Consider the following 16,939-nt stretch of genomic DNA (forward strand, 5'->3'; position numbering starts at 1 on the left):
TTGTATGAAGAAGTTAGGCCAGAACAGTTCATTGGTGAGATTACCATAAGAAAAGTAGAGATTAACCTTGTACTCAAAAGCCTCTGAAAGAAACTGTTGATTCTGTTTACTTTATTATATAATACTTGGATTAAAAATAAAGAGGGGAGAAAAGAAGGCAACTTGGCAAGAAGAGAAAAAGAGCAGGTAAACATGTGAGTGTGTCTAACATTTGGACAACACTTAACTCCTATAAGCATTCAACTACCTCAGGTGTTTAACCTTTCTTCCCCTTTCTCAATTTCTGTATGACATCCAGGCAAATGATCGTTTTCTGTGAACATCACCCAGATTTTGGATGGAGTGGCTATGGTTATGCTTTGGCACTTTTTGTTGTAGTCTTTTTGCAAACCTTGATCCTTCAGCAATACCAGCGTTTTAACATGCTCACTTCAGCAAAAATTAAGACAGCTGTAATTGGACTCCTCTACAAAAAGGTAAAAATTAAGAAATTCTCCGTTTCCTTTTTTAAAATTTTTTTTTAAGATTTTATTTATTTTTTTGACCGAGAGAGATCACAAGTAGGCAGAAAGAGGAGGAAACAGGCTCCCTGCCGAGCAGAGAGCCCATTGCGGGGCTCTATCCCAGGACCCTGAGATCATGACCTGAGTTTAAAGCAGAGGCTTAACCCACTGAATCACCCAGGTGCCCTGAAATTCTCCATTTCTAAATGGTTTCTTTACTTGCATAGTTTAAAATAGGAGAGTATTAAAATATTCCTAGAGTGCCTTTTGAGTGTATGTTAGTTTTGCCTTTTTTTTTTTTATTAACATATAATGTATTATTAGCCCCAGGAGTACAGGTCTGTGAATCGCTAGGTTTACACACTTCACAGCACTCACATTTGTTTTGCTTTAAAAGAGCTTTGACTCATGCATGTTGGTTGTATTAATTTCTCTGTAGTCCTTACTGCCTCTGCAACTTCCGGTGAGCCCGGTCACTGTTGCGTCACCAAACTCCTCCTCCCAAAATGAAGGTGATGAATGTTTTCATGGTTGTCTGTGTTTATGTATCAGTAAAGTTTCTTCTTTTCATGATCATTTTGATTCTTCATACTACCTTTTTCTTCCTCTGCTGGGTCGACTTGCTTTCTCGTGCAGCAAAGCCATCTTCCTCTAGACGATCATTATCTGCTTCTCTTTGATTCTAGGCTCTGCCTTTGTGCCCACCCACCTCCAGAACAACCTGGCTGATCTTTGTATCTGTGATCATGCTGAAGTTTAATTTGTTCTTTCTTGAAAATGCAATTTTAAGTACCACCTCTTTACCATTCAGAGCCTTTTACTTAGGCTTCATAGTTACAAACAATTAAAGAGTTTCTTCCTTCCCATAGTTATCACCTGAATTAGTCAATCAAGTGTATTTTGCCTTCTTACTCTGTACTCTTCTGTAAATTGTGGGCTCCTTAAGATTTGGAATAGAAACCTATTTACCTGTTGTACTTTTATTATCTGGGAGAGTGACTTTAATGTATTTTTATAAAAGTTGGATGACTGAGTAAATGAATAACTGAGCCACTGTCTTCAAGAAATTGGGGGGGAATCATTAGCATACATATTAATATGTGGAACTAAAAGCAGGTTTTATAAGAGGTCAGATAAGCAGGAAATCTACAAAGATTGTGTGCAGTTAAAGAAGATTTCACACAGAAAGGAAGCCTTCATATGGTCTTTGGGAAAGGTGTAGAATTTGTATTAGCGGATGGAAGTATTATAATTTGGGCTGAGCTGGGCATGAAGCTTATAGGCCATTTAGCCATATTGGGCCAAAATGGGGGTAAGGAATGGTCTTAGCCCAAATGCAAGTACATACTGTTAAGGTCATAATTCTAGAAGCTGTAAATTCTGAGAAAGAGTCTAGGAATCAGTTTAAACCTTAACACTTGTTTCTGATCTATAGTCCATATGGAACAGGATTTCATTCAGTGATTACCACATTGGAGTTTGGAAACAGGATTTGGATGGATATACAAATATAAAAGAGTGGACTGCAGTAGAAATTAGAACAAGCTGTCAAATAAAAAAAGAAAATCAAGCATTGTAGGTGAGTCTATTTCAAGGGTAGAGAGACCCCGGAGATAATAACGGGAGAGGTAACCCTGACTACAGGGAGGAAACCACCAATTCCCTAGAGGTGGTTTAAGAACAGAGAGAACTCAAGATCAAAGGAGTACAGGAATCAAGCCAGCTCAGTAGGGCTTGGTGTATGCATTACGATTTAATGCCAAGTCCATCCAACAAGCAGCAGAAGGCATACCCTGTGTCGTTATAACCTGTACTGAGGCACTGAGATAGCATGTGCATGTGGCAGTGATGTAAGACTCGCCTTGTTTCTAAGTGTTATATCCTACACCCGCTTTCCAGAGAGTCGTCTCTGTGGAACTAATTAGGGTAGTTAGGTTTCCATCCCCCTCTCCCCTTTTTTAAGATTTTTTTTATTTATTTGTCTCAGAGAGAGAGAGAGAGAGAGAGCGAGCGCACAAGCAGGCAGAGTGGCAGGCAGAGGCTGAGTGAGAAGGAGGCTCCCGCCAAGGAGGTAGCCTGATGTGGGACTCGATCCCAGGGCATTGGGATCATGACCAGACCCGAAGGCAGCCGCTTAACCAGCTGAGCCACCCAGGCGTCTCAGATTTCCATTCTCCTTACGGGTTGTAGAATTCTGACTTTCATCGTATTTAGATACCTTCAATATCCAAAATGGCTCTCATAGTGGCACCAGAGGACCCATATTAATCTGACATTGGCTCTACTTCATTAGGGACTTGCTGTAAGAGTGGGGTAAACATGGTCTCAGATCCTTTTCTTGGTAAGGAAGGGAAATGATAGGACTTTCTTGTTCTCTGTCCATCCACATGACTGCTGATGGTTTGAAATAAAGTTCAAGGAATATCATTTTTAAGGTTTGTGGGAAAAACATGGGCCCCATTCCACTTGATCACTTTAAGAGTTAATGAGTCTCAAAGTTCAGATTTTGTTACCCCTTAGCTCACAGGTTCAGGCCCCATGACAACTCTTGAGGACTAAGAAACAGGATATGCTTCAAAAGCAGCATCAGTTAGTCCTGGGTTTAATATGGGCATTCTGGGGGCATTCTGCCACCAAACACTGTCCAGTATAATCTTTGTGATTTTAAAAATGGGCTAAGGTGATCAGAAGGTAAAAAACTTGTAGTTAAAAAATAAATGTCGTGAGGATGTATCATGCAGCATGGCAATTATAGTTAATTATATCGTATTGTGATGGGCACTTGGGTGGCCCGGTCAGTTAAGCCACTGCCTTCAGCTCAGGCCATGATCAGGGGGTCCTGGGATCAAGCCCCACATCAGACTCCCTGCTCAGCAGGGAGTCTACTTCTCCCTTTCTCTCTCCCTCTGCCTCTCCCCGTGCTTGTGCTTGCTCTCTCTCAAATAAATAAATAAAATCCTTAAAAAAAAAAAATACTGTATTGTGTATTTGAAAGCTGCTAAGAGAGTAGATCTTAAAAGTTCTAATCACAAAAAATAAAATTTTTGTAACTATATGTGATGATGAATGTAACTAGACTTGTGATCATTTTGTAGTGTATCAAATACCAAATAATTTTGTTACACACGTGAAACTAATATATGTCAATTAAATATATCACAATTTTTTAAAAAGGTGTGGGAGGAAAAATGGAGAGATTTGGAACATGGGGTGCTGACAGAATAACTTTGAGTTAGAGACCAAAGTATTGTTTTATGTTGAAGGAGGTATCTGAAGAAAAAATGAAATAAAGTAAAAGAACCAAAATACAGTAAAAACTTACTGACTTCTAAAACTTTTTTTTAACTAAACAAAAGTAATACATCCATACTACCCAGTTTGGCAGCCACTAGCTACATATTGTTGAGCCCTTGAACTGTGGCTCATAAGGAAGTGAATTTTTAATTTTAATTACATTTAATAACAACACATAGCTAGTGGGCACCATTATTGGACAATAGTGCAGTGCCTACACTGTCTATATGTAAAGATTTGTTCTGAACCTTAATTGTGATAATTATAAAATGCAAGAAAATTAATAAAATTTAATACAATTAAAAAAATAAAAAATAAATAAAAATTAAAGTTAAAAATTAAAACACTTAAATGTAGTCAGTAAGAGGAGAAGCAGAATCCAAATCCTGCAGTTAGAGTCAAAAAGAGAATCCTGGCATACGTTTTGCATACAGAAGAACTGAGCCTGGGTGGCTCATTTGGTTAAGCATCTGCCTTCGGCTCAGATCGTGATCCCAGGGTCCTGGAATCGAGCCCCGCATTGGGCTCCCTGCTCAGAGGAAAAGTTGCGTCTTCCTCTCCCCCTGCCACTCCCCCTGCTTGTGTTCTCTGTCTGTCTTTGTCAAATAAATAAATTTAAAAAAAAACTGAAGAAGAATGAGTTCCTATAAATGTTATGAGGGTCCACCTTTAGGTATACCATATCTCTTTAGAAGTGTAGTAACTGTTGGTTTAGAATCACTGGGTGAGGAATTTTTAAAACCCTTCCAGCTCTAAATTATGTGACTTCAATGACTTATAGCTAGGATAGTCAGGAAAGTGTCATGGTTAATATTGCATAATATTGCATGGTTTAAGTCAGAAGGGTGAGTTGCATGAGGCAAAGACTCTACTGTTGGGAATATGTTGTGGAAGGGAGTACACAGATGAATACATGGCTTGCTCAGAAAACGATGAGTAGATTAATTTAGCTAGAGATCATATTTTTATGATTAGGATGGTGGGGAGGGGTAGGATGGTAGAACAGAAGGGACTGCGGCTCTTTTTTCAGAAACTTGAAAGATACGTTGTAAAAACGGACTTTAATTCTAGAGGAAATTGGGACTCATTTGAGTCATAGGGCAGATGGATGAACCGGAGAAACTAATGAAAATAGAGAGGATTGGAAATAAGGGGTACCTTAGAACTATTTCAGTAGTTCCGGAAAAAAAGATACGAACCAGGCCCATGGCAATGAGTCTAGAAAGGAGCAAATTTACAAGAGGGAGAATGGGAAATTGCAAACAAACTTCATCATCAGATGATAAAGTGAGATGTTAGTGAATTGAGGGCAGGGATAATCACAATATTTCCAGTCAAGAGAGGTTTTTGAGGCTGGAGCCTTATCTGGTTCATCCAGGTCTTGTTAGAGTATAATTCAACAAATGAAATCAATGAAATTTCAGGAAGTGAGAAATTACATCGTTGTGCTGTGTGTGTGTGTGTGTGTGTGTGTGTGTGTGTCTGTCTGTAGACTAGTTAAAGAAAATATTGTAGAAAAGAAATCTCAAAATTGGATGGAATTTAAAAATAACAGAATTTTGTGTAAGTGATTATGATTAAAATGTAATTGTAAATGAAAATTGGTTAATTATCATTTTGATTGAAGAGTATTTATAAACTCCCAACTTTTTATATGGTTTTAGATTTTACCATTGGTTTTCTCTTTACCTCACTCTGGCTTTCTCTCTTTTATCTTTTTAAATACTTTTTACCAGACAATTCTAGAACATGTTGCATCATCCAGTATAATTGTGCTGTCATATTACAATATTTTTCCAAATTGTTTCATATAACAAAGAGGCAGTTTAGATTGTATAATTTAGCAATAAGCAGTAACAAAATTCCCCTTCATGGCTTGTGAATTTTACAGAAACATAAAAGTTTGTTTGGCAGTCAAAAATACTGAAAGAGAAATCAGTGCTCTTGATGTTAAAAATGCCATGCAGAACAAAATCCAGTTATATAGTGCTCTTTAGCTTTTCCTTAATATTTTGAAAACAATTTTTAAGGCAAATTTTCTCTTGTATATTGCAGAAAATATGCGTAATATATATAGGAAAGAGAAAATGGCAACCATTCATAATTCTAGATTGCAAAGATAAGCATTGGTCTATTTTTCTCCTAACATTTATTTTACCTGCATACATATATATTTGTAATACAGTGTTTTATAATATATTATTTACTTCATTTTTAAATTTTTTATTTTGTTAGTCACCATACAGAACGTCATTAGTTTTTGATGTAGTGTTCCAAGATTCATTGTTTACATATAATACCTAGTGCTTCATAATATATCATGACAAAACATATTGAGAAAATACATTGTTATAGGATTTCTTTATGATTCTTTTTTTGTATTAATCAATTTGAGGGGGTGCCTGGGTGGCTCAGTCCTATAAGGGCTTGCCTTTGCTTAGGTCCTGATCCTGCTCCCTGCTCAGCAGGGGGTCTGCTTCTCCCTCTGCCCCGCCCCCTGTTTAGGTTCTTCGTGAGTGTATGCTCATGTGCTCTCTCTCTTTCTCTCTCAAATAAATAAATGAAATCTTAAAAAAATAATCTGTCTGATTTTGTTTTTAAGTACATTTATTCTTATATCTAAGCATTAATTTAAATAATTGCATAGCAGAAACTTTCGTATATATTTTAAACTTTTTTCCTACTATTTTCAGTTTTTCTGCTCTTTTGCTTTCCACCTTGCTATCCCCATCTTCACTCGTAATACATATGGTTCACTCAGTACGTAACAAAGTGCCTGCCAACCTCTACCTCTTACCCCACCATTTTAGGATAACGTGTTTTGTTTTGATTTTTCTGTGTTTGGGTGCTCGTAAGTATTTCTTTTTCAGGATAATTTTAACATTATAAAATTTACAGATTTCACAGGGTAAGAGGAGGTATACTGTTTTTTAATTAGACTACTATTTTCTGACTGCTTTTGGTTTAAAATCTTTCCTTCATTTAGAGAGATTTCTACTTTTTTTAAAAAAAGATTTAATTTATTTAAGAGAGAGAGAGATCACAAGTAGCCAGAGAGAGAGGAGGAAGCAGGCTCCCTGCTGAGATGCTGGGCTCGATCCCTGGACCCTGAGATCATGACCTGAGCCCAAGGCAGCCCAAGGCAGTAACCCACTGAGCCACCCAGACGTCTGAGATTTCTATTTTTTTTTTAATTATTTCCTCTTATTCTTTGCATGTAAATTATGTTATGTGTTGTGTTTTATGTGTGTAATATATGTGTGTATTTTATGTGTTTTCTGTATATGTAATATACATATGTAATAAATAATACATATATAATAAACACATATTAACATATGTATCTGTTGCACTCTCTTTTAAGCACTGTTATGTGCATAGAAATAGATACAATCAGTTGTAGATACAGAGGTTGCTGTAGATATAATGATTGTGTGTGTGTTCTTAGTTTAAGGAAACTTAAACTCAACAATAAGTGACTTACTCATAGTCAAAGAGATGTGAAACAGAGTAACTGGCCCTGGAACCTAGGCATTCTCTAGAAGTTGTGTTATTCATTACTCTGAATTTATAAAGAAATATAAATATATTAATATTTGTATAATATAATATGTTTATGTACCATATACATAAATGTGTATATATTTGTATCTTGTGTGTGTGTGATTTTGAAATTTCTCTATGCCTGAAGTGTTTTTAAAAAATCATTTCATTTTTAAAAACATGTTTTCTCTAATTTCTGGGGAAAGTTTTTTGACATATCTACTCATAGTTTAAGAATTCCATTTGTTGTAATACCCATTTGGGTTTTTGTTGCCTCCGTTACATTTTTTTAAATTTGACATTTATGCTTTCAATTTGAAGTAATTTTTCTGTTCTTACTCATTTTTAATGGATATCATGTTCTTCCATTATAAAGATTACAAAGAGATAGCCATATATTTATGTTTCTTGTGATATGTTTTTTTCAATAGTAGGTCATTTATTTGATTCCTTGTCTAATTTAACTACTTTGAACTCTTCAATCTGCTAGTATTTTTATAAATACTAAATACTATTTATCTTTTCCTTCTAGAAGGATGAGAGAAGTATATTTATTTATAACTTTAAGTTGTTGGTGGATTTTATGAGAGAATAGTGAACATCTTTGGAGAAATGTTGGAGACTTAATGAAATGAGAGTTCCTGTGCTTGGATTTTCGTTGTTTCACTTGGCTGCATTAGGTGGTCAGTAACGAATCAGGAATAAAGAGCTACCTTGGAGGAGACATGGCTAAAGCTTGACTGTCATAGGGACTAGTATTTTTCCTTTTTCCTCACTTGTGTCTGTAGTGGTCATTCTCTTGTATCATCAGCACAACTGTCCGCTCTTACTAATCAGTAACAGAAATGTTTCCAATTCACTGTGTAGAAATGTAAATGAGGATTGGACACTAAAGTAGCCCGTAGAGCTTGGGGGATCCTTGCACCTTGTGAATGTCTCAGGACTGAGCAGTCCCTCCAGTGGGCCCTGTGGCCTCCCCCTTTTGCATGAAGCCCTCCTGCTTTGAGTTCGGGAATGTCAGAAGAGGTCCCCTGAAGGCCCTGACTACTTATTTTCCACATGGGCCTTTTTTGGGGAGGCTTTGTCTTATTCATTTATTGAAAATACAGACTTTGAGTGCTTCCTGTATCTCATTTACTCTGGTTAGTTCCACCTCTCTGTTCTGTCTCTTTAAATCAGTGTAGTGGAAATTCCTTAAAATTCTTGGCATATGAATGGACTTTTTTGCCTGGCTTCCAGTACACATACCAATTCTCAACCACTTTGACAGTTCACTTATGCATTTCACTGGGAATTTTAAATGGGTGGAGAATTTAATAAATGAATTTCTAAGATCAACCTTAGTAAGAGTTACCAATAATTAAGCTTGGGGATATTGAATTCAATATACAAATATTAAAATAATGTGCACAGAAAGTGAGAATTGGGCTCTGGAAGAAAAGATGTATGTCCATCTGCTCCAAGAAGCCTTTCCAGTATTTTTCTCTCTCCAAATTCCCATGGCCCTTCTTAACTATTTTTATGCTTACGACCATCCTGTGTAGGAGGTATATGTGGGTGGTGGAGACTGGACTCCACAACCAAATTATAATCTTCTTGAGAACTAGGACAGTGTCATCTTTAAACTTTCTAGTTTCAAGCATCTACTTTTCATCAGCATTCATTTGGTAATTATTGAATCATTTATGTACTTTGTACTGATAAAATTTAGATGGTTTAGCATTATAGGGGTGGCAGCAAATGGAGGGGATCCTCAATGCCAGAAATCTAGAATAGATTTGTTTTGTTTTAGTGAGTCCTGTGTTTAATATGGGGCTTGAATTCATGAGCTGGAGATCAGGAGTCGCTTTGCTTTTCTGACAGCTGGCTAGGCACCCCTAGGCTAGATTGCAATTTTGTAATTGACAAGTTGTGGAGGGGTTTTGGTGAATAAATATATTTGCTTGGGAATCCAAATGTTACTCTCTACAAATATGCAGTGAAGTTTAGAACTATGTGTTTTGATCAGTAATTGTATCTTCTTCATCTAAAAACATTTTTAAATGTTTCAGTGTTTCATAATCCTAACACATAAATAATCTTGTAGATTTTCCTAAATGTATTGAAAATTGACACTAAAAGTTACCATCATTTGGCGATAAAGATGTCTCATCATCTACAGAACTCTTTAAATATTTTGCCTCTCTTTTCTCAGGCCCTCCTTCTATCTAATGTTTCTCGAAAGAAGTTTTCAACTGGGGAAATTACTAACTTGATGTCAGCAGATGCCCAGCAGCTCATGGACTTGACAGCAAACCTCAGTCTCCTCTGGTCAGCCCCTTTTCAGATCCTGATGGCCATATCACTTCTTTGGCAAGAGCTGGGTCCAGCTGTGTTAGCAGGGGTGGCAGTCCTTGTGTTTGTGATACCAGTAAATGCTTTAGTTGCAACTAGAGTGAAAAAGCTGAAGGTAAGAAAAAGATGGCCTCCTTTGACATATGTCAAACAGAAGCTGAATTTTCTGACTAGAGTTGACAGTAACCATAGTTAATTCTGTACATGGGGAAATAATCCAGATTTATCATTCATTCATTCATTCATTCAGCCAGTATTGATTGGATATCTGTTTTGTGCAAAGTCCAGCAATGAGGAGAGCTGATCAGTTCCTGCTTTCATTAGAGGAGACAGGCATGAAGAAATAAATAAAGAAGATAATGCCTGCTGTTAATTTGTATACAAAGAAATAGAACTTAGACTAGGGCGATAGAGTAACAAAGAGCGCCATTTCACATACAGGGGCAGTGAAGTCCTCAGGAAGGAAGTGATATATCAGCAGGATAAGGGAGGAATCCATGTGGGTATCTGAGAAAAAGACTTACTAAGCAGAAGAAACGTTGTGTACACAGCCTGGCAGTGAGCGAATGCTCATTGTGTCTAAAGAATGGGCTACACTGATCCAGGAGTGACCTCGTACAGCAAGGAGATAGTAAGCGCTTAACTGAATTCATTTGAATATTCTTCCTTTACATTCAGTCGTTCATCTTACATTTTTTGACACCTGCCTTGTGCCAGACAGTGTGCACAGTGCTATTCTGTAGGAGTGGAGAAACAGGACACAGTTCCCTGCCCTGGAGAGCCACACACGCCATTAGGAGAGAGACAAATGGTTTCATGTGTTAAAGTAATGACACAGGTGCAGCTGTATTGCTTATGGCACTTATTATTTTAAGTGGATCAAAGATGAATAATATCTATATATGGACCTGGAAATATGTCAATCAGATATTAGGGGAAAAAAGAAAGAAACACATGTATGTATGTATTTGTGTATATTATGCACATAGGTATATAACTATCCTTAACCCAGTTTTTAAAATGTGAATATGCCAATGCATGTGGGTATGATAGAGATGCATAAATGAAGTTATACAGATATGAATGAATTTGTATATGCATAGAAAGAATCTAGAGATACAGCAGTCTTTGAAGAAAAGCTACCTATAGGGGTGCTTGGGTGGCTCAGTTGGTTAGGTTGCCAGCTCTTGATCTCAGGGTCATTGATTCAGCATGGAACCTACATTTAAATAAATAAATGTTACCTAGAAAGTAGAATTAGATGGAAGGAGGGGAGATTTTTCACTTATTACCTTAATACATTGAGGTGATGAGGATTTATACCTTCTTTTATATTTTTCTGAATTTTTAAAATTCAGATTAATTACCAAATAATTATCAAAAAGATGACTAGTCTTTAAAGATGAGAATCAGAAAATACCATGTAACTATGAAGTAATTATGAACCATTGACACATTAGTGTTTAGAATAACAAGCTTGTTTATAATTTTAATAAATACTTTTAAGCTAGCTTTTTAAAAAATTTTATATTTTAAATAATTTAAATTCAGATATTTAGGACTAGAAATAGATTTGGGGGACTTAATGTAGAGGCCTAAAACTTTCAAAGAGTGCAATATTATGTACAAATATGCTAAGCAGAAAATAGGTCTTTAATCATGCAAACAGTATTACGGATGTTAACGTGTAATACTGTTATACAAATATTGTACTTATGATTATTTATATCATAATTGTGACAGTATTATTAGAAGAAACCCTTAAGAAGCAATATCCAAGCAATAATAAGGATAAAATAATATAAATGTTAAATATTTGAATAAATATACAGTGATTACATAGGCTTTGCCAAAAAAGAGCAAATATTAAAAAAATACACATTTTTTTAAAAGACATTTTTTTATTTAATTGTGAGAGAGAGAGAGAGGGCACAGGCAGAGGGAGAAGCAGGCTCCCTGCTGAGCAAGGAGCCCAATACGGGACTTGATTCCAGGATCCTGGGATCATGACCTGAGCCAAAGGCAGATGTCTAACTGACTGAGCCACCCAGGAGTCTTAAAATACACATTTTAATCACAAGTATTAATACTCAAGATAGTGTATGTACAATATACAGACCTTTATTTTTATTCCTGTGATACTTTTGTTATGATATATATGTATTATATATGTAAATAATTGATAGAGTTTGGGGAATTTGATCCCATTTTAATAGAAGATGGATATTATTTTATTATTCAATTTCAAACAAATTACATCTAAATACTATATTTTGTGCTATTTTGTGAAATGTACACCTTGCTTATATCTACTGCTGACTACTTTTAGGTTTTAAAATATCTATTTATAAGTAGTTTTTAACATTATCAGTAGAATAATATATGAATATTTTAAGATGACTTTCAACTAAATATTATATAGAATGGAAAAAATAGACTGTGTTTTTTAAATAGCTGTGGCCATGTAAGTTAAATTATTAGCAACCTTCTCAAATATGCTATCATTTTATTCCCTTAAATAGAAAAGCCAAACGAAGAACAAAGATAAACAGATAAAACTACTCAATGAAATCTTACACGGAATTAAGGTAATATACAAGGAATATGACTTTAATTTCACTATTTAGAATATAGCAATGTTAGTCAATAAATGAATTTTTTATCATTCTTAATATCAAAGTAATTATATAATTGTATAAAAAATTATTGGCAGAGTATTTCAGATTTCAGATGCATAGGAATTCTTACTGCTAAAATAGTATTTAAATAAGACCAAATAAAATGCAGGTTTTTTCTTTTTGTTTCTCACCCAAAAAGTGAACACAAATACCCCAAGAGACACAAAAAATGGCTTGTTTGAAGGGATTGGGTAGAAGAGATGGAATGAAGCAGGCGAGTGGCAATAATGTCATCCTCAGTGTGAAGGCAGGTTTATATGCAGGAAATGATGACATGTCATCCACATTTTATGTGGAATAGAAATGATCAAACAAATGTTATTCTGCAAAAGGTACATTATAAGGAAGTTACTTGTTCTATAAGGAAGTTACGCCCCATGCCATTAATATTTTCTCAATGATAAAACAGTGAAACCAAACTCATGAACTTTCAGATGGATAGATAGACAATTTCAGATCCTGTTGCATCTGGATTATGCCTTAACAGTTTTCCTAAAGGGCAAAATTTACAAAGCCCACATAGAATTTCCTTCTGGTACTGATAGTTTCATAGGAAATTTTCCTCTGTCTGGTGCATCTACCACTGTAAACATAGGATATGCCCATGATATGTATACATTGATTCACTTTAGGAATCAATAAAAATTATGCTGTATTGTGCCGTGTAGAACTTTTACAACATTGAAAATCACTAAAGTGAAAGATATTGTTAGATAAAGGATACCCTGAAAAGAGACAAATAAAAGAAATAAATTCATTTATATATCTGAAATTAAGAATAGCCTTAAGTAACTGAAATTTAACTCAGATTAAATTATTGAATAACTGAGATTATGTGATTAAGGTCAGACATTCCCAAAGTAATGTGCTCCAAATGAATCTTGGACCTCTCAGTGGATTAACTGATAACCCCTGTATTCATAAAAAGTACAGCAGTGTATGTGTATAGGTTTTAAATACTGATATTCTTAAAAGGAAATTTATATTATTAGTAAGACTAGGACAGTGTAGATAAAATAAAGAACATCTCCTGAAGATTTGAGCAAAGTCTAAAATTTGGAATTGCAATCCCAGTAGTGACTAACGAGAATACTTGTAGAGGACCAAGTATAGGCAAGTTGAAAGTATAGCATAGTTTAAAGGTGTGGGCGGTCAGTATCCCTGGAGTAAGGATAACAGACGCCATGGCCTCTCTCTGATAAGGATGGTAGCTACCATTTAGTGAACATTTTCTATGGATCCTACACTCTACTTATATCTGTTTCCTCATATAATTCTTATAAACCCCAAGAAAATAATTTCTCATTCTCATTTTTCATACAAGGAAACCAAGTCTCTGTGCAATTAAGTGCCATGTCTAAGTTCACAGTGCCAGTGAGAGATTTTTAGGGTTCTCCAGAGGAACGGAAAATAAATTATTTATATTCCAATTTACAATCTCAAAACACCAGTCATCTTTCTGAAAAATGGCTTCAAGTCCCATGCCATCAGTTTCCAAGAAACTGGGAGTCCAGGGAGAAGAGCGTAGCTATTAAGAAATGAGGAGCGGATTGAAGTGAGAGTTGGACCAGCAGGAAAAGTACCAAGATTAAGCTAAACAGAATGTGCTGTGGAGCTTATGCCAAGAGCTGGGATGTTGCCAAAGTCTGACTCAAGAATAAGCTATTGGTGGGTAAGAAGGACCTAAGGCTAGAGAGAGATGGTGATTTTCTTCTTCCAGCCACTACCTCCCAAAAAAATCACAATTCAAGAAAATATTTTGACTCAGCTAAAAATAGGGGCATTTTACTTTATAAGTTTACCAGCTTTTTTTTTTTTTAACTTTAACAATTGCGTATGTGGAGGGGGTAGGCTGTGTATATTTGCATGTATGCATATTTTTATTTCTTCTATGATATTGATTATCAAATAGTCATTGTCTGATTCCTTTACAGATTCTCAAGCTTTATGCATGGGAATCTTCCTATCAAAAGAAGATTATTAAAATTCGAGAACAGGAATTGGAAGTACAAAAATCAGCTGGGTATCTTGCTGTGTTTTCTATGCTGACATTAACTTGCATTCCATTCTTGGTGAGTGTATATAATATTTCCCGTTTTGATTTTCAAATTCGATTTGTAGATTCACCTCCAAGTTACCTGGAATTAAGGTGTCCAAAGTGAAATGTTCTATATTTGAAATAAAATTTTCAAGAAATGCAGTCATTGATTTATGTAGATTAGGGAATGGAAGTTTTAAAGAAGGGGAAAATATGTGCTTTCTCATTGGTCTGTATTTTTTTCAAATAATAAAATTTTACTTCTTTGTAAATGTCTCACAGCTCAAACATAGGCTATTCTATTCTTTTTTTTTTTTTTTTTTAAGATTTTGTTTATTTATTTGACAGAGAGAGAGATCACAAGGAGGCAGAGAGGCAGGCAGAGAGAGAGGAGGAAGCAGGCTCCCAACTGAGCAGAGAGCCCGATGCAGGGCTCAATCCCAGGACCCTGAGATCATGACCCAAGCTGAAGGCAGAGGCTTCACCCACTGAGCCACCTGGGCGCCCCTATGCTATTGTATTCTTAAACCATATAACCTGCATTCCAGAGTTTTGTTTCAGCTCTAGAATATTTTTATTTGTGTGATTAATCCCTTTTAAGCAAAACCCAACACACACTATATGGAGTTGGGAAGAGAATAAACATTTATTGAATGTTACTCCTGCATGTCAGATAAGCTATAGAGATTGCCTTATTTCATTCTTGCAATAATAAGGCCTCACTTTTCTCATTTCAGAAAAGGAACTGGAAGTCCATGCTAGTTTGGGATACATCCTCAAAGTTATAGAATTAGTATTTGAAGGCAAATTGATACGAATGGAGGCCATTCTCTATCATACCATGTACACATTAGGAGTCCCATGATACATAAACTAGAGTATAAATTGCTTTGAGGTATAAAGCAATGAGTAAAAGCCAAAGGGTAATGAAACCACATAGAACTGAAGCATCAGATTTAATTAAAGTTACCATTCCTGACGGTCAGAGAGTCAGGAGAAATTCTATATGTCTCTTTCATTGGTAAGTTAAAATATTGTCATTTTTTATTTAAAAATATATGTTGGTATTATGAAAATAAAAGCAATATTTACATTTGGAATTCTTTGGTAAAATTGTCCAAGAAGATTTTGCTTAAGATAAGTCTTAGGTACGTGATTGTCAGTAACTTCTCATGCATATATGCACTTTTCTGCCTTTTCTAAATGAAACTTAACAAGAGTAAATATAAATGGTATGGACCATAATTTACTCATACTTTCTTCAGTTAATTTTATGACTCACAGAAAGTATAGCCACTATATATGAATCAGAATATACACATACCACTGGAAAGTAAATTTACGTAATACTCCATCTTGAAAAAAAGGTCAATTCGTATACATTTTATTTTATTTTAAAATTTATTTCAGAGAGAGAGAGAGAGAGAGAGAGAGCAAGCAAGGTATGTGAAAGGCAGAGGGAGAAGCAGACCCTTCATTGAGCAAGGAGCCTGAGGCAGGACTTGATCCCAGAACCCTAGAATCATGACCTGAGCTGAAGGCAGATGTCTAACCAACTGAACCACCCAGACTTCCAGTAGTATACAACTTAAATGGGACGGGTGACTCTAGTTAAGAACGTAGTGTCTTACAGAAAGGAGCTGGACTGCATGGTCCCAAGGATGCCATGGTCTAAGATATATAATTATATGATCTGTGTATCTTAGTGTGCTGAACGTTTATTCTATATTCTTCAGCAATCACACTGGATGACACTGAATTTTTTTTAAACAACAATAAAACAGGTTTTAAATTTTTTCCCCTATTTTTGGAACCTTAACTCATCCTGTTCTTAGCATTGAGTAACTGAAGGAAGGAACATGTCTCTATTTTTCAGGTGTCCCTGGCAACATTTGGCATCTATTTCTTATTGGATGAAGGAAATATTTTAACAGCCACCAAAGTGTTTACATCTATGTCTTTGTTTAATATTTTGAGGCTTCCTTTGTTTGATTTACCAATGGTGATCTCAGCTGTAGTCCAGGTACATCCAAAATATGTTTAAACTAAGAATCATTCATCCACTGGAGTCTATGGTTTTACACATTTTCTCTCTTTCTTTTTTTCATTATTTATTTTGCTTTTTGTGGTAGTTTGACGCTGTTTTCAAAATTAATCTACCTGCATTAAGGAGTAATAGAAAACTTTAAAGAATGGAAGGAGACATGTCTTCTTTGCCTATGCTTTTTTCCTATCAAAATGACTTTTAAGTATTTCAATATAGGATATCGTTTTCTTTGCGAAGTGTTCATTTCTGTTATTTAGCTTTTTAAAACTGGTGTCAGATGCTGTGCCAGCAGAAGGCTCATTGTCTGTTTTCAGTTGAAAAATTTTTAGTGAGGTGCTTTGCATAGAACTGGATATGAATGTTTTCCCAAGGTTCAGCAGCATTTCCTCTGCACTGAATGAATAAAGCAGGGAGACCCGTGCGTGGCTAATACAAGTCTGCCAACTAGCCTTGTATGAGGTATTTGGTTCAGCCTACCTTCACTGTAATCTCCAGTCTCTGG

At 35.6% G+C, this 16,939-nt stretch overlaps 1 protein-coding gene across 9 annotated transcripts in view; it reads left to right on the forward strand.

Moving 5' to 3' along the window:
- LOC131825254 (ATP-binding cassette sub-family C member 2-like) overlaps positions 1-16,939 on the forward strand; it is a 92,928-nt gene that overhangs the window by 17,467 nt on the left and 58,522 nt on the right. For 8 of the 9 annotated variants that reach the window (XR_009351170.1, XM_059164471.1, XM_059164476.1 and 5 more), the window contains 5 exons: positions 299-476; positions 9,535-9,789; positions 12,197-12,262; positions 14,287-14,424; positions 16,267-16,413. Coding sequence is in view for 8 of the 9 variants with exons in the window: in XM_059164471.1 (XP_059020454.1) it covers positions 299-476; positions 9,535-9,789; positions 12,197-12,262; positions 14,287-14,424; positions 16,267-16,413 (784 nt within the window). In the remaining variant the exon portion in view is untranslated. Of the gene's footprint in view, positions 1-298; positions 477-1,953; positions 2,083-9,534; positions 9,790-12,196; positions 12,263-14,286; positions 14,425-16,266; positions 16,414-16,939 lie in introns of those variants that run through there. The other variant, XM_059164479.1, reaches the window with a different exon arrangement.

Source organism: Mustela lutreola, chromosome 2, assembly GCF_030435805.1.
Source record: "Mustela lutreola isolate mMusLut2 chromosome 2, mMusLut2.pri, whole genome shotgun sequence".
Lineage (NCBI taxonomy): Eukaryota > Metazoa > Chordata > Mammalia > Carnivora > Mustelidae > Mustela > Mustela lutreola.